Genomic DNA, 18,685 nt, shown 5'->3' on the forward strand with positions numbered 1-18,685 from the left:
TTACTTAGTCTCAGGTACAGAAAGTAATAGGAAAGCAAATATATTAGAGTAGTCACAGTACAAGCTGGTGAATGAAAATCTTCAATTGTTGAAATCATTTTTGTTTACAACTGTTAAAATGGGTAAATGATGCATGGCAAATATAACACCTTTCTGTAAAGTTGTTTTAAAGTTGCCATCCATTTTAAATTTCATTCTATTTCGTATATTTGTGTTTCATTGGTGTGAATAGGCGTAGTAAAGAAAATGCAGGCTATCATTGCTGGCATGAAATGCAAGTTGCTTGGCTGTTATGCTGACTCTTTGCCTGCAACTCTCACTACTGATTAAAGAAACCTCGAAAGAGCATGCAGGTAAATATACTGCTCTGATCTGCATATGTGGACCACATCAAAAAGAGGTGTGATATCAGCATATCCCCCCCGTAAATAGTGTTTTCAGAAAAAAGGCTAGCAAGTCTTTTGTGACAGATTTCCCAGAAATCCTCTGAGGGAGGCTACCATTTTCCTAAACCTGTGCCACAAAATCATGGCGATGAAGCTGAACTTTTTTTTACGTCTCTGGTCCATGATTTGTGCTTTCTTTACAATTACCATAAAGGTAGGCATACATTTGTTTTCCAGGAGTACCCAAGCTCTTCCTTTGTGCAACCTTTTACGTGCAGCTAGAATGGACTCTTCCTTCTGCAACCTTTATTATTCACTATAATTTTCTGAAGAGCTTCCAAAGTGTACACTGGCAGTTGACTGTTTTGCTGGCTACAGTGACAAGTATCTGAATAGGAATATATCCTATGTCCATTGCTTACCTACTGGTCTTGGCAAGGCAGAAAAGCACTGGTTTACCCTGTAAATGCTGCTCATCCTCAGACTCTGTCCTAGCAAAGCCAGCAGGCAGAGGAAGGCTGTGCAGTATTAAAACTCCTGTATATACCTACATTTTAAACAGTAAATATGCTGCAAAAAGATTCCTATAATTTTAGCACAAAGCTTTATTTCAGTTATTTTCAGTCAGTACAGTCATATTCAGTGTTCACCAAATGTCTGATCTTTGAGAAACAGCTGATAAAGTTTTATGGGAGCTGCATTGGTATTTATATTAGTATATTCTTTACTTTCCTCACATTATATTACAAAGAGGAGAGATATTGAGGTGGACCTTTAGGAAATGATAATAAACTGGTGTTTATATGTTATTCTATAGGCTTCAGGCTGCATTGTAATTTTATGATGTACACTGGAACTCTGAAGACACATACAATTCTACATGACTCAAACCTATTAGCGTGATTAGGAAACCCATAATGTAGTACAAATAGAATTTGTTTTAGATTAATAGTAGCAGTCGTAAATACCACAGCCCCTTATTTAGCAATGCAATGAAACAAATGTGAACAAAAATCCATTTTCTAGTAATTAACCAGTATTTCTTTTAAACTTGTTTAATTACTGTATCAATTAGTCTTGTTACAGTGAAAGGTCAATTGCTACAAATGTGTAATTTCATTCTTAAGCATTACTGTGTTAAAATTGGTTTGTGACAATTAGGTCATTATATTTCTTGTATTACATTTATCCTTCATGTTGTATTTTTTTAATGCCTAGTAACTAATTTGATTTTACAAGCACAAAATTGACACAACTTTAAGGGTCCCTTTAAGGCTCATGAATGCAACACATTTACATTTTTTATTGTATCCATTTTGGTTTATAGATGTTTGTGTTTTTTTGTGCTTTGACTGCATATTAATTTTTTCTTATTTTTAAACTTTTGTAAGACTTGTATTCTGGTTGACTTCTTAATAATAAAGGCAGGCATTTATGGTTTGCTGCATGTTATGGGAATGTATAATGCTTTGAACTTGCATCTCTAAATTCTTGGGTTCAACTTTCAGTAAAGTCAGCATCTTTTCCATTTGCTGGTGCTGGCATAGTTTTTGAGCCAGCATCACTTTTCAGATCCAGCAGCATGACACCAGAGATCATTTTCTGTCCTTTTAGAGTGACATTGGGACCACTACTGTAAAGCTACGTACACACTTCCAATTATTATCGTTGGAAAACGAACGACGAACAATCCTGCACGATATCTACGAACGATCGTATAGCACCGATCCTGCACATAGAGATAACGACACGATCGTTCGTAGATATTGTACACACAATAGATACGATCGTTTGAGCGATAGAGGAACTATGTGCACGACAGGAAAGTGAACGAACGTTCGTTCAATACGCATGCTCAGCCCATGGACGATCAACGAACGACCGTACACACGAACGATGTTCAACGATCGTCGTCCAATCCGATCCGCCGGTCCGGTCGTTCGTTTCCAACGACTTTCCTCGTTCGTCGGAGTCGTTGGTTACTTTTTTACGAACGATTTTTTGCCCAATCGATCGCTCGTCGTTCGTTTTGAACGATAAAAATTGGAAGTGTGTACGCACCTTAAGAAAAACTAATGTAAGACTGAACTTTTCATTTACTTTGCCTAAACACATCTCCCAGTAAAATGGTTCAGACCAATTTTCTTAACCTACCCCTTACACATTATTATTATTTCACCCAGGTTCTAAAGCTCCTTATTAAATTCTTAACGGTCATCTTCCCATTTACTTTGTTTTAATCATGAAATTTGACCTTTACACTAAAGTGTCACCTAGCACCCCTCACTCTAAACGTGGGAAAAATTCCCCACATATCAGTGCTTATTGTGAAGAATGTTCCCCTTAGGGTGGTGGTCTGAATGCAACCCTAAAGACAGATAAAATGATCTCTGGTATCTCTTGTGTCTTTCTGGTGGCTCTGAAAAGTGACATTTTGGTCAAAAACCATGCAGATATCAGCAAATGGGAGGTCAGTAATCCATGGCTCAAAGAAACCCCTAGCAACCTCTTAATGAACCCTGGTTGAGAATGGCAGCTACACAAAGCATTATCCATGTTTGTTACAGGGACAGGGACCCTATCAGTTGTAAGCCTTTACCTAGAAAGCCTTGTTCTTCCAATTATTGCAATAAACTTTATGGGATATTAAAAGGTTTTATTCATTGTGGTGATTTTCTTGGTGATTTGAAATTTTAACAAACTTATTAACTACTAGCATGGTTGCAATGTTTGGCGATTAGCAAAATCACAGACTGCTGTCACTTCTCTTGGAATGCAGTATAGAAAATAAACTCTACTTCTTTCTGTTGACCCAACAGTAATCAAACATTAATTATATATATTTTTTATTATTCTTTGTTTAATGTTCAGTGTTAAATCCCATTGGAGGACACTGTATGCAACCACATATTGACGCTTGGCTTTATTAATTCCGAGTCAGAGAGCCAAAACAAGCATGCAACCAATAAAAGTCAAAGAATTGAAAGTCAGAATGGATTATCATCGTACTGGTTTTGGGTCAATTTCTCAAAAAGTAATAAACTACAGAACCAGATGGCAATCTTTGAAGAAATCATTAGTGGTTTCTCTTAAGTTCCTTTAGTCTAAAATTGTTACAAGCACAAAGCAACATACCAAACTTTACTGATAATGATAAATTGCTTAGGTTTTATTTGGATATAGACCCATCACCAATTTGTGATTGATATATAATCTGCATAAGTCGTTTTTGTTTCTGACATTTTTCTTAGCTAACTTTATACTAAATCTCCAAATAAATACGCTATTAGTTGATTCAAGGGCCCTGATTTACTAAAGTTCCCCAAGGCTGGGGAGAATACATTTTCATCAGTGAAGCTGGGTGAATCAGCAAACCTGAAATGGATCCGGTCCAGGATTGAAAACATTTGCTAACAAATAGCTAATGACTTTTAGGAAATACATTCCAGGTTTGCTTGAATACCCAGCTTCATTGATGAAAGTGTATTCTCTCCAGACTTGGAGAACTTTAATAAATTAGGGCCTATGAGTTCAGCCAGTTGAAAACAGTTTGTTCTAGGGCAACACTTCATGCAGTCACCTTGAGTCAACATTGTATTAATGTTACTAAATATTATTAATATTAATCGCATGGTGGTGGAGGTCTCTCACCACCATCTTTCCTGGAGGGTTTGGTAGTTAGTAATAGGGTATGGTCTAGCAGCATAATCAAATAAATTAAAAAACTGTATTGACATGCTTTTCTGTCTGTTTATGCTATGTGTGAATTTGATTATTTATGTATCTATTGCAGACAGATAAAACATGGAAATATTTAAATAGTTGTTCAACTATTACATGGAAGTAACGCAGATTAAAGAAAATTACAGTACGCGCTGTCCTCATTTTAGGGCTAGTTATCTTTCAAGAGCATATGGCATAGGTACCTCTGGCCTGTAAAATGGGGGAGGGCCTGTGTAAACATTCTTGTTTCTCCTGTTCCACATAATAGTTTCTAGTATCATATTTCTTCTGACCTCGCTATCTGAAACCAATTACAGGAGATCCATTTGGGCTGCATCTATTTTCATAAGAAGCCTAGGCAGCAATGTTTTTCTCAGAGATGAATATCAACATCAATATGCTTCTGAGTGCTTTGTTATTTATGTTACAGAGAGATTTTGTAGCCTTCAGCTCTCAAGAATGTGTCATGCTGTGCTGTTTATACATAGCAGATATTAATGGGTGTAGATGTCATTTTTCATTTTACTGGTTAAATGCAACAGGCTTCTGGGTTAAACTATCACATTTTAGGGCTAAAGCATGTAGATGTGCTGTGCCTTAACAAATATGTGTATTTAATGGAGAAAATAAGTCAATGATCCAGTCTGAAATAATATTTCCTTTAGTGAACAGACTTTTTTTTATTTTACTTACTAAAAATCTTGCTCTGCCAGAAAACCCTCTGGCAGTAAACTGGGTAATGAGTTATTTTTAAATAAGTTATTTAAAATAAAGCTGCATGCAATATTGCTAAATGTGCAGTTATTAATAATTTGTACATATTTATATTTAACTAAATTTAGGCGTTTCTATCTGCCACAGTATAAAATATTGCGTTTTTAACAAGGATTCTTCCTAATTGGCTCATTTTGTGTCATCCATTGAAGTACCTGAATGTGTTAGATATTTTTGTAAATGTCATTTATAACAGTGTCAAGGTAAATGTAATGTCATTCCTCATAATTCTGCGAAATTTGTGTTTACACACCAGTTGTAAGCTGATTTTTTTTCTTTCCAAATGTAACCTGTAATCAACCCATAATTAGGCAGACCACCCAATACTCTTAATCCCAAGACAGTTTTTTTTCTTAATACTTGTCTTGTGAGTAGCTCAGTCCAAAAGATCAAAGAAGTATACTACCATGTGGTTTTTGGAATGAGATAAAATCTAATATGTGATACTAAAGCTCAGTTTCTGAATTTATTTTGAAAGAAAATTATAGTTTTGCTAGTGATTCAGGTATTACCTACCAGTATAAGTAAAGCAAATGTCATTTTCATGGGAAGAATATTTAACAGTGAATTATCAGAAAAAGTGATATAACTTAATGTCAATAGTGTGGTATAGTTATAGTGAATTATAAAGTGTGTCCAACCAAAACCTATTCCCTTAAGCTATGTACATACATCAAATTTATGTTGATTGTTCATGATCTTTTCTAGTGACAGGAGAACAGGCGCTGTACACACAATGCTGGTCACTTCTATAGGGGGGAGCATGATTGGAAGACACCCTGCTGTGTCCACCTTCATAAAAGATGTAAATCACAGTATTCCTCCTCAGTCCTAGGGACTGCAGTACACAACACTAGATTTTTTGGCAGAGATGATGCAATCATTTGTATGGATGACATTTATCTAGCATGTGTATGTAACTTTATTTTTTGGATTTAGTGGACTGTTTCTGTTTGTGTTCTTGTTGCAGATTTTCTTCACTTTTTGTCTTTTAAAATCACTATGAACAGCAGAGAAAGTGAGCTTTATCAAGCACCTGTGGTCTCTCAGTCTAATAAAAGAAAAAAAAACTGAAGTGAGGTTTTTTAGTATAGAAATTGCCACAGTCTAGGAATAACACATTGCCCACTCATAATTATATTAACAGTATTGAAAACCATTTATCCACACAACTTTCTTGGCAGGAGAAGATACACTTTCATCAGTGAACCTGGGTGATCCAGCAAACCTGGAATTGATCTGGTCCAGGATTGAAATCATTTGCTAACAAATAGCAATTGACTTTTAAGAAATCCATTTTAGGTTTGCTGGATCACTCATGTTCACTGATGAATGTGTAATCTTTCCAGTCTTGGAGAGCTTTATTAAATCAGGCCCAGTGTGGTATAATTTAGACTGTGTGCTAGTGCAATTTTAGAAGATACACTATGGTGACAAAAGTGAGGCAAACATTTGATTGGGTAGAATTATTTAAGGGACCAATTATTTTCTATTGTAATTAGATATAAACAAGCAGTCCTGGAGTTCAGGCACAGCATCAATGGCTTATAATAAACACCAGATCTTGTTGTTGGATAGATGACCAAGCCTTTTGCTAAAGAATACTAATGAACAAGCCAACAAACTTTGACGAATTAGATATCAATGTACTGCTTATTCACAAAATATTTGAAGTCACATTAGTTATTTTTAAATCTGTTGGTGATAATGAAATAATCCTAAATAATAGTTTTAAAATTCTATTTAGTAAATATTGCTTTGTGTAGAAAAAAAAATAAAATATATATATTTTGATATGGGTATTGTTAAGGGTGGGTAAAATGATATATTTTTTTGATATGTCTTCTCAGCCCTGGCTGAACTTTTTTAATCAGAGTAATAGTAGTTGTTTGTCATTGAAACTGTCAAACCACATGTTGTATATATCACATATAATATTGTACTAATGTTGCTTCTGCTATTTTCAGTAATACCATGGCTCAGAATTTGCACTGGGGGTGATGCCTTAATATGATAACATCTATCTCTTTACTTTTAAAGTTTATTACTTTCATGCTTACCCAAGAATTTAGTCACTGGATAGTTAAAAATGAATATGAGGAGACACATAAATTGGAAACCTTGAGTGGAAATAAATAGTTTGAATAGTTTGACTTTAAAATTGAATGCAAATGGAAAGAAGGCAGTTATACTCCTATTCTGCTATCACACTGTTAATCTATGCCTCCAAACATAGAAGTTAGTTCAGGTGTAATGAGTGGATGAATTGTAAACCTTTATATTTCCAGACTCATTTGAATGGCTCATGAAATGCGTTTCCATGCTTTGTAGAAAGGAAATCTATAAGTGTGCCTATTTCCTCAGTATTACTTTTTTTTTGGTTTGTCAGTTTACACAATTGCTCATTGATTTAATGGTTACAAGGAATCTGATAGAAATGTGTCACAGTCTTAAGCGTTTGATTGTTACAGTTTTCATTAGTCACAATAACAGTCTGGTTCTGGCAATAATAAATATGTGCATTATGAAATGTGAAAGTAAAATGATGCAGCCGCTATGGAGAAATTGTAGCATGACAGATATCATGTCTGAGTGATTTTCCAGTATGAGCTTATATCATCTTTGATCTCTTAAAATGGTTCCTTTACCTGCTGTGTTTACAGCCAGTCATTTAAATGCTACATATTTTAAACACAGCCGTTTCCAAGTATGAAAAAAGAAATGTTGTCATTATAGTTTCAGACAGGAAATGTGATTGCATTATACTTATTTACCAGCATAGGCATACAGGGTAAAGTTCAAAGAGGTTACATATAATGTATTCTAAAAAAAAAATAAAAAAAGACAACAGTAGTTATAAAGTACAGTTCATGCAACTCCCCTGTCCCACTACACATCTGGGGAAAATAGCTGTGGTTTATTTCTGGGACCCTTAGGTCACTGTACCATGGGGCATGGTGGTGGCATGGGCAATCCAAATTTTCAAAAGTGACGAATACCGAAGAGTCTTTTGGAGGCCACAGTGCAGAAACAGAGAGAAGGTAGTAGTAGTAGACACAGGTAACTTGTGAGGTTAGTATACTTGTGTCTGTTTGCCAATTGTTTAGTACAAAACTACTACTGGTTTACTGGAAACTGGTTTCTGCTACCAAGCAGTCATGGCTGTCATGGCTGGCATTATGCAATTTACTATTCTCTCACACCAGTTCCCTTTAGAATAATTTGTTGTCTGCCTCTACTTTAATTTGCCTTTTTGTGGGTCACCGGAAGTGCTGCTATACATATGGCTCCCCCCCCCCATCATCATGACAGGAATGTTCATATGTTAATTTATGGGGGCAGACTTTATTATTTTGATTCTGACCTACTAATCTCTGCTTAATTTTCTCCAACAAATTTTGAATTGGAACTTCACAATGTATGCATGTTTTTCATAAAGGGTTTTATTTTTCTAGGATTTTATTACAGATCATTTTGGCTTTGTCTAGTGATTAGCAGAGTTGTATGTGTAATCCAAACCTATTATTTTGGATAGCTGGTTGAAGGGTTAAAAAACGTAACCTTACCTCTCACTCTGGTAACACCTTTAGGATTTGTGAACTTTCAGTGACAGTGGCCATCAGGAAAAAACAGAGAGGGTAAAAGTCTTCAGCAGGAACAAAGGCCGCAATAAAAACTTGAAAGAAAGTTTAGAATGTAAACGTTACTTTAAACATATATAATATAGATTTCAGCATTTCACCAAGTAGCAAAAGAGGGTGCATTTTGCTAATGAACATCACAGAAGACTGTTCACAGACACACTTCTGCTGTCTCTGTTATTGTAGCCAGACTTACAAACATATACACACACCAATATGTAGTTTTTCATTGGTTTATCAAAATGGAGTATTTAAAAAAAAAAAAAAAAAACAGTTGTAAAAAATAATAATAGCAAATGTTGTTTTATCTGATTGTTATTGTGAAGTAAGTGATCTTCCTAAAGGCTCATTGCAGTCCGCAAGCAAAAACTCTCAATTCCCTCATCTAAATAATGTGTGTCTCTGTACAAATTTGCAGATTTTCTCATGCTCTGGTGTTGGCCCATGCGAGTAGTCTCAACTCCATTCTGTTATCTTACTGCAACTTAGATGATGGTGGCTTAGAGAAAAACATGGCTACCTAAACCTCCCTTTTTCCTGGGGTGCACAATGTAGTCAATATTTGCTTTGGCTTGGTTAAACCAGGTGTAAATTTGATAATTATCATGCAGACCTTTTGTATGTATTGCTTATGTTTCATTTTTTAACTTATTTTTGTTTTCATGCAGGGTGCGTTTTAGTTTTTCAGACACAGTTTAACAGCATTGTTTTTGATGGCCACATACCCTAAGCCAGAGTAGGTGCAAAGAGGGGAAGCAGGTAACTGGCTAGTGGACAGCTTTTTCTGTGACTAATCAAGTACAGTCTGGTAACAAATTTTGCTGCAGGGAAATTTTTAGGAGAAGGTAAAAATGTCAGTATTTTGTCTGCTTATAATGGTTTTATATTACCACTGCTGTATTGAATATGGTTATTGCTATTTGCAAGATGACCTGGTGGTTGAGTACCATGTTTGTATCTGTTGTTCCTGTTATCAATAACCGAATATAATCAGCTGTACACTAGGAATTAAAATTATTTTGTGTTCTTAGAAACAGTAAGAGAATATCTGATAGCTAAATGTCCTTTTAATTGACTTGCTAGTATTGACTATTTTCATGGCAGTGGCAATCTTGGCACTATAAGCATTTTCATTGGTAAGATGCTCCATATTGGATGAATGGTGATTGTAGGGTGGAGGAGAAAAATGTTTTTGCATCTGATAGGGTTGTTGCTAGTGGGATTTCATGGCAACATATCTGTAAATAGTGAGGTATGAAGCCAAACAGGGTTTAAACACACTTTAAGCTCAATTGGTTAAGTGCAGTGATTTTTTTGACTATTTGGGATTTGAACTATTTTATTAAAAAAACAATTAATTTGTATAGTGCAAAATAAAAATAGGTAAAGAAAAATAAAAGTATTCTTTTTAAACCAAAAAAATGTCAAAATGTGTAAGAAGATTTTTCGATGTGCTGATCTAAATATTAGGAGATGAGCAGTTGGTTGTCTTCTGGAGAGGCTTGTATGAGATCCAATGGCATAGAAATTAAAAGGAAGGAAAGATTTTTTTTCTGTACTGTAAAACCAGTTTATGGTTTAATGCTACCTGTGATATCAAGACCAGCTTTTAAGAACAGAAAACAATGTATGGGATTTGTTGACTGATAGGAATGTTAGAGTCATAATATAATATGTAAGCACTTTCAGCTTAATGGATCCCATAAAAACACTGACCTTTTTCATTAGTCGTGCACATATGTGTATTTCCAAAAACTAAATTAAAATCATGTTTCTAACTATTGCTTATGCTAAGAACACACTCTAGGTCTGGAAATAATTGTTTTTCAATTTTCTAGCATATCCTTTTATTTTGTTTTCTTTTCCTAACATTTCCTGCATTTATTATATATTTTTCCTAATAGCAGATCTCTCTGTATTTCATTGCAGATATTGTTTATTGTACTTTCGGGATGTGCCGTATTTTTGTTGAACTGAGTAATGGAATGCGTCAATGCAATCTGAAAACTGACCTGCAATTACTTGAGAATTCTAGGAGACAATGACATGATTGTTGTGGGAAAGTCTCCAAATGTTAAAAGTATGCTCTGCAAACGTATACCAAAGGCTTATGTGGGAAGGCAAATCAAAGTTGTAAGGAGATAGAGCCAGTGCATTCATTTTGTTTACTTTGGTTTTCACAGTCTGCCTGCTTTCGCTGAAAAACTTGCTTGGAGCAGACTGTAGCAGACCTCTCTCTGTTTTTTCATAATTGATCAGGGGATGACTGCCTTCCCTGAGGGTTAAGACGTGGCAACTTTTTCTGTTTGCTCAGCATCTCAATGCAGTAGTTCAAACATTGTTCACACCAGCTGGCAGTGTAATGCCATATGCACATCTTGTCAAAGCAACTGTTGTCATGGATACTAGACACTATCCGGGAAACCAACTCATTGATTCTGTTATAAATTTCAGCAGAATTTTATTGGTTTGGAATCTTTAATATTTTTAGCAAAAAAGATTTATGTCCAAATTTAGGAAGATTGTGGCTTGAAGGATGGTAATTAGAATTAGAAAGTAATGTACATGCACCTAGCATATGACAAAGGCGTTTCAAAAATGTCAGCTTGAAGTAAAGAGAACCAAAATGTCCATATGGAAAGAACATTTCATAGCCCGCATCTTTTATTCCCATCTTGTGTACTCTGGGGGTGTCAAGTCTTATAAACCTATTACAAGTACCTGTTATTACTAGTACCTGTTTATCATACTTTGTATGTCAGGTGTCTGAATTGTGGAAAAATAATAGAACAAATTAGATGATTGTGGCTGAGAAAAAAAATGGTTGGTATTTACAAACATACGCTCCACAAAATCAAGTGACAGTGCATTCTACTGGCACTGCTGCCGTCCAGCTTTTCACACCTGCAAGACACATGTAAACTGGAGCTCTATGGCACAGGATCCCATATCTGAATTTTTTCAGTTTCAGTTTTAAGGCAACACAGTTGCTTTAAAACTTTTTTCAGTATTTCAGTTTTAAGGCAACACATGCACCACAAATATTCACTCGATCTCATGAGCCTCTACAATTTAGAATAAAAACAAATATATACAAGAAACTCCTTGGTATTTATTGGTATATCTCAATGTGTGAAGCACTTTAAACTATTTAAATGAGTGTTCTGTGCTTACTAGTTGGATCACATGCTAGAAAGTATCTGCATTGGTATAGTGTCCTGTTCCACGTGTACACATTGTAAGTTTTCCTTTGATTTTTTTTACTACCATCGAATATTATATATATATATATATATATATATTTTTATTAAATATTCTAATTATGTACACATGAAGTCTAAAGAGATCGGGCACTTTTGTTCTTTTGCAGAGTTGTATCTCTACCATCCAGACTTGTAATGCAAGTACATCTACATATAATCATTCTCGGGACATCAGCAAGAATTGGGGTAGAGGACAGGAACTGAAGCATCAGTGGGTTGTTTTGGTATTATGACAAGTATTTTTTAAACCCTTCTCTACCAGGACAGTTTTTACGATCTCACATAGGTACTACAATGCACATTAGTGGAGGGTTAATTAATTACCATCCAGCAGGTCAGACTGAAGTTGGACCTCACATTTTGTATTCACTTGTTCTAGATCAGTGAATATTTAAAATTTTCAATCAACTTGGTTGTCAGGAAACTAGCGTTTCAAAAATAAGATATTAGCACTGTAGGTTTATTTTTTTTCTTTAATAATATATTGTGGGTAAATTTAACATGTAATAGAGTAAGCCTATTGAACCGAGTGAGTTGTCTTTTTTTGGCCTATCTGTGTACAAGTCCTATTATATAGGTATTAAGACAAATTTAAAATAGTTTTAAATGGCTTTTTTGTAATATACGTTTAATATTACTGTTTAATATTATGAATCTTTATTTATAAAGTGCCAGCATTTGTGGCTGTACAATAAACTAGACGACTTTTATTTTTGTACAATTCAGATATAAAATGTTTAAGAATATTTTTTTTATGTCTTTCTAGGCTCTTCAGGCAGCAAGGCAACTTCTTTTACAGCAACAAACAAGTGGACTAAAGTCTCCAAAGAGCAGCGAAAAACAAAGACCACTGCAGGTTTGCTTTAATATATTGTATAGTTTTGACCTCTACATATGGTAATTTTTTATTTCATTGGAATTTAGGAGATTTCTATGGCAAATAAGACATCAGCTTCTAACCACATGTTCTCTGTAACTCACCTAGTTATTATTACATTTATATATATATATATATATATATATATATATATGTATTTAAGTTGACCTCAGCTACAGTAATGCTCTTACGAGCATTCCTTTGCATAGTCAATAAACACCAGCAGGTAAAATCTCATATCACATATTTTGGCCACAAATTGGACAACAGAGCTGCATTTTACACAAAGACATGTCAGACTGTTGACAGTTTCACCTAAAATAGAAAAAAATCTGTGTTCATTGGAAGGTTTTATATTAGAACCCAGTTTAAGGAAAATATTTCTCTGCAATCATTAACCAACTACAGCAAGACATGTATAAAAAGTATGAAAAAAAGCAAATGTGAATGATAACATTTTAATCAATTATTTACCTATAATAATGCAGCCACATATATTACCCTTTTATAGTGCCCTGGGATTATTATATAATCAGGTAAATGTTAGGTATCTAATTGACTGTCCTTGAAGACAAAAGAGTTGAACTAAGAACTAAGGCAAGGGAGTTCTCAAGCCAACTGTCTGTGAGTTGTTTTGGATACATTATTTGGGCTTTGAAAAGGTAGCTTCCTATTGTATCCAACATTTTATTACAAAAAAAGTGCTTTAGACATAAAAATTTCAATTTTTACCCGCAGCTGAGTAGTCACTCCAGTATACTCAACTTGCTTTTGGCAACATCTTAATTCATAACTTTGGTTTAAATATTACAGAGAGTAAGTGAAGAACTGTCTCCCGAAGGACAGCATAAAACTGCTGTCAGAGAAGTGTACCTGTTTTCCCCTTCTATGAAGTGGAGAATACTCATGCACTGGCACAAATTGAACTTTCAATGTTTAATTTATTATCTCTGGAAGGATTTTTCTATGAATAAAGTGATATTGTAAGAAAAAAGCAAAATGATAGATGTGATGTATGGCAGCATGCTTTTGGCTGGTTTATTTTTCATGTTTTACAGACTTGCTGCACAGCTTCTATTAAGTATTCTTCAGATTGCCTTAATTGTAAGTTAGGTTTCAACAAGGGCATGAAAGAAAATGTTAGTTCCTCTTTTGAGAGTAGGTAGTACAATTATTTAGACTAGAAATGGCTCTTGTATATACTTGTATATTTTCATATTGCATGTGTTGTCAGCATTCAATTATCTTGCTATTGCAAAGATCGGTCTGATTGGATAGTATGGGTACAAAGGAACACTTCTGCTTTTTTTTTTTTTGCTTTTAATTATAAAATCTCTCAATCTTAATAAACAAATTGCTTTATCCTTAGATTTATTGAGAATTATTTGTCATCTTTAACTTTTGTTAGTTAATTCTACATAGCATTTATTAATAAAGTGCAAATGCATTGTTGTGCTGTAACCTTGAACATCCAAGTATAATTTCTTAACACTCAAGCAGGGTTGGATAAATGATTTGCCATTTGATTGCAAGATTCTAATGCAACACTGCTTCTATTTACTGTAAGACTTTAAATACAGTTCCACATGTGCTCCAGCAAAGGAAATGGGACTATGTGTGTTATTGTTATTTTTGGTAGTTAGAGTTCATTAATCACTTTCTGTGATTCAAAAAAACTGCTAAAACTTTATAATAATATTAAAATGTTAAACATTTTTGTAGGACTATCTACAGGAGGTATTTCTTCGTATCCTTAAAGCGAAACTAAACTGAACTAAACTTTAACTTGGCAAATCCATCGATCCCTTTAGAGGTTTCCTGGATTGGGTCTTCATCACGGTATCCTCCTGTGTCCCAGGGTGGAGGAATCATTGGGCACCGTCATCTTCTTTAGCCTTCTTCCTACTCACCAAATCTAACACTGCGCAGGCGCGAGATTGGTTGACATACATGGGGAAAAAAGAGTGCCGATCTCACTGCGCATATCATATGTTAGATCGGCATTTTTTCCCCATTGAAAAAAAGGAGCTGACGGAAGCGTCCGGGGGGTGGGGGGGAGGGGGGGTTAGGGGTTACCCCCCCCCTTTTTTAAAGGGTTTCAATAATCACCCCTAAAAAAACAAGTAAATAAATGGACAAGTGGAGAATCTTGCCATCGGGGATATGGATAGCAACAAAATTGTGACAGAAATCTCTTCTTCACTTTTATCCAAATAAAAACAAAAAATTGTCCCTGTTCGTCTCAGTTTTGAAACACTTTAATTAGTTGTAGATGTACATTTTGACATTACATTAACCATTTTAAGAAATACTGATCAGAATAGAAACATAGTTTTGATGAAGCTCTGGATGTTGCATTCCTGTGCATTTAGGCTTAGCTTATGCACATCTTTTTTGTGGCTTATCTTTGGGTGAATCCTTTGTGAAGTTGGTAAATCTATTTATAGAAGTGACGTTGAACACACAATTGTGTCAGCTTTTTTGAATCCAGACAGTTGGCTTCTAGCTTTTGGCACATCTTTTCACTATATAATGAGAGAAGTGTACTTGGTACCTTCCATCTTACTTCCAGTAACTTTTACCTTCTTTTTTTCTGTATAATTTGCTTTTAGGAGAATAAAGATTAGGTAAATGATGATTGAAGTACACATAGTTATGATTTAACACAAATTGTTGACTAAATTGGACTATTTAAATCACATGTATATTCACAGACTGTACCCTAATACACAATTACATTTTTTCTTTTTTCTTTTTCATATATGTAGATTGAAAGTCTTTGCCCAGTACTTCATGTCCTCAAAGCCATTGTACAGAATAATGTTGATTATGAAATGTTCAGTGATCACATTCCACTTGTGACTTGAGTACCCATTACCACATCACCAATGCAAACTAATCCTGCCACAATGTATTTCAAATAACACTATGATTTTTTTTTTCCCGATAATTTTGCTTAAGAGATGTACAATAAGGAGTATTACAGAACTAGTTGTATAGGATGCCTGGTACAATACCAGTGTAAAAGATATTTTCTTAACAAAAGCATAGCTCCTGCAATATGCGTAGATATCTAGCAAGATGGAAAGATCTTAGGTGAAAACCCATAAACTGTAATATGGTTATTCACACATTTGAGATTTGTGCCCCTTCTTCTTAGAATGTAAATATATATATATATATATATATATATGAATATATATATATATATATATATATATATATATTTTTTTTTTTTTTACTACAACATCATGTTTGTACCTGCACTGGAGTACATTGAGCTTTGGTACATTGATGCCTCTCTCATACAAAGATATTAAAGTAACAAAGAACCTTTCTGTTACTTTTGTCTATGAGGTATGCTCCTTGCACAGTTTTGGACTTGGTTTTACATGAGCTTAGTAGACTTTTGTTTTTGTCTTTACCCAGTGCTCATTTTCAGTTTCATATATGTGCCTTAGGAGGAAAAGCACCAATGCACTGGCACCGAGTTTCTTATTTGAGTTGTTCTCTTATATAGAGGTTACTTCTTTGGGATAGTTTAATAGATAGTTTGTATTAGCTGTATAGAAAATACTTTGAGTGCCTTTGTGAAATTAATATCAACTTCTTCATCAATTGTGCTGACTTTGCAGTACCATAAACTCCGGTCCAATAAAGCACACCATGCATAAATTGTGTAGACAGGCCGTGCAGTAAAACTTCTGATCTGGTTTACACATTGGTATTGTTAGCAGCAAGAAGTTATATCTCTGTATTACATTATTTTGGAAGATATTTTGCCCACTCCTCTTTACTAATGCTTAGGTTTTTTTGAGGTTTGAAGGAATTTGTTCAATCACATCTCTCCCATGGGCCCATATTCACCTTTCCACCACCGATGCTGACAATTTATATGACATGTTTGATGTTATGATCTTCTGTGTTTGGTTCCAAACATCCTTTTGTGTGTTATGGCCGGACATCCCCATTTTGTCTCGTCTTTTGGTTTGTTCAGATGCAACTTTTTAATCATAAGCCTTGCTGCCATGTTCTTTTTAGAGGTAGCTCTACAAAACAAGCCATATTTGTTCAGTGTTTTTCTAATTGTATTGTCATGAGCATTGACATGCAATCTGAATTCTGTGGGGTCAGAGATGTAGCTCTTGAGTTTTTTTGCAGTTTCTTTGAGCTTTGCACAATCTGATTTTGGGGAGAATTTGCTGGGTGTTATAACCCTTCTCATACTGACGGGCAGCAACTTTTCAACTTCTTTAAGATCATTGCTGATGTCCCACCTCCTTGGCTTTGTGTTACCACATGTCTGAATGTTCCAGACAATCAAACTGCCAAAACTTCTGTTTAAACTTGCTAAAGATCAAATAATCACATACCTGTGATTGGTATTACCTGGCTGCTACTTACTACCTTAATTGCTAACTAGATGGTAAAGTTTTACTTTTTTTGCATTTTGACTTAGTCTTTGGTGAATAAAAAATGACACAGGGTGATTTGTCATGTGCAGTTGTTCATTTTAGGTTGTATTTACCCAATTGTATTGCCTGCTAAGGACCAGATTTTTTTTTATTATGTCCCTATAATGCAAAACTGTACAATTGAAAGAAAATGTACCTTTTTTACTCTTTTGCACATGACTGTATAGACAATAATAGTGTGTGAGTATTTTGAATTTTTACAACTAGATAGCGATTAAATTACAGCTGCTTTCAAATTAAGAAAAATGAAAATGAGGCAAATATATGTTGCTTTTGTGAAAAGAATGTGTATGTGACATAATGGGCCTGATTTATTAATTTGTATCATTTATTAATAAAGCTCTGTAAGACTAAAGAATATACACTTTCATCAGTGAACCTGGGTGATCTAGAAAACTTGGAATGGATGGGGTCCAGGATTGAAAACATTTGCTAGCAAATAACTTTTAAGAAATCCATTCCAGGTTTGCTGGATAACCCAGGTTCACCAATAAAAGTGTATCTACTTAAGCCTTGGAGAGCTTTAATAAATCAGACTCAGTATGTTAAGAGACTGAGTTATTTTAAAATAAAGTATTGTAGTTTGTTTCTGCCAGTAAAATATCAGTGTGAACATGTGTTCCTGTTTATTCCTGCTTTGATTATCTTGTTTAACATATATTTTATTTGATAATTGAATCTCTAAAACATTTGATGATGTGTTGTTAAATTTTCAAGTAGGCACTACTGTAATTATTTCCAAACATTACTGAAACACATGCAGCTGGATTCGAGATATCTGGCATTCAGTGATTTAACACGTGTACTTTTACTATCAGTGTAGCACAGAAAATCACAGACCATGCAACTCAAGATTTTATACATCTCATTTTCTTTATTTTTTTATACCTTTTATTTCTTTGTTTTTGTCTTAAGTGTGTCATACATTTTATATTTGCAGTAATATTGACATCTGTTCCACATTCCAACCTCTGCAGCTAGTCTCCTAGATTGTTCTGCTTTTTAAATAGAAATGTCTTTACCTTAAGGGCAGTTGTCAGCTTAGAGGTGAGTGCAAAGGCATGTATGTTTATTATTATGATTGTTATTATTATTATTATTATTATTAATAATAATAATAATAATAATAATATTATAATAATAATAATAATAATAATTGCTGATAGCCATAAGGTTGGTGCTGAAAGATCACCGACATATACCACAAATTTCAGGAAATTTGACACCCTGAAATGATGTTAAGGAAAATTCCTGAACAACATTTTTTAAAATTTGTTTTAACTTCTTATAATATACTATTTGAAAAATATGTACTAGGAAATTGGAAATGTTATTTACATGGCATAACAATGCACCAACGTGTTACTCCTACACATGTGAAGCCAGCCTTAAAAGTGTACATCTTCTTTCTGGCTGTAGTTTTTATCTTTATATCTAGATGGAAACAGCTATGCTTGTTTATTGCATAAGCACATTGTTCTTCCTTCTTAGTTAGTGTTGGTGTTGATCGTCTGTTTGGTGGAAAGCAATTTATACCTTTTTCTCA

The 18,685-nt window shown here is 34.4% G+C and overlaps 1 protein-coding gene and 1 long non-coding RNA gene across 8 annotated transcripts in view; one reads left to right on the forward strand and one right to left on the reverse strand.

The window, feature by feature from the left end:
- The window catches only part of FOXP2 (forkhead box P2), a 145,926-nt gene that overhangs the window by 41,017 nt on the left and 86,224 nt on the right, over positions 1–18,685 (forward strand). For all 7 annotated transcript variants that reach the window (XM_072401540.1, XM_072401536.1, XM_072401542.1 and 4 more), the window contains exon 3: positions 12,554–12,643. In XM_072401540.1, coding sequence (XP_072257641.1) covers positions 12,554–12,643 — 90 coding nt within the window. The remainder of the gene's footprint in view (positions 1–12,553; positions 12,644–18,685) is intronic.
- The window catches only part of LOC140324010 (uncharacterized), a 50,386-nt gene that overhangs the window by 13,174 nt on the left and 18,527 nt on the right, over positions 1–18,685 (reverse strand). The gene's annotated exons all lie outside the window — the stretch shown is intronic.

This window comes from Pyxicephalus adspersus, chromosome 2 (assembly GCF_032062135.1).
Source record: "Pyxicephalus adspersus chromosome 2, UCB_Pads_2.0, whole genome shotgun sequence".
NCBI lineage: Eukaryota > Metazoa > Chordata > Amphibia > Anura > Pyxicephalidae > Pyxicephalus > Pyxicephalus adspersus.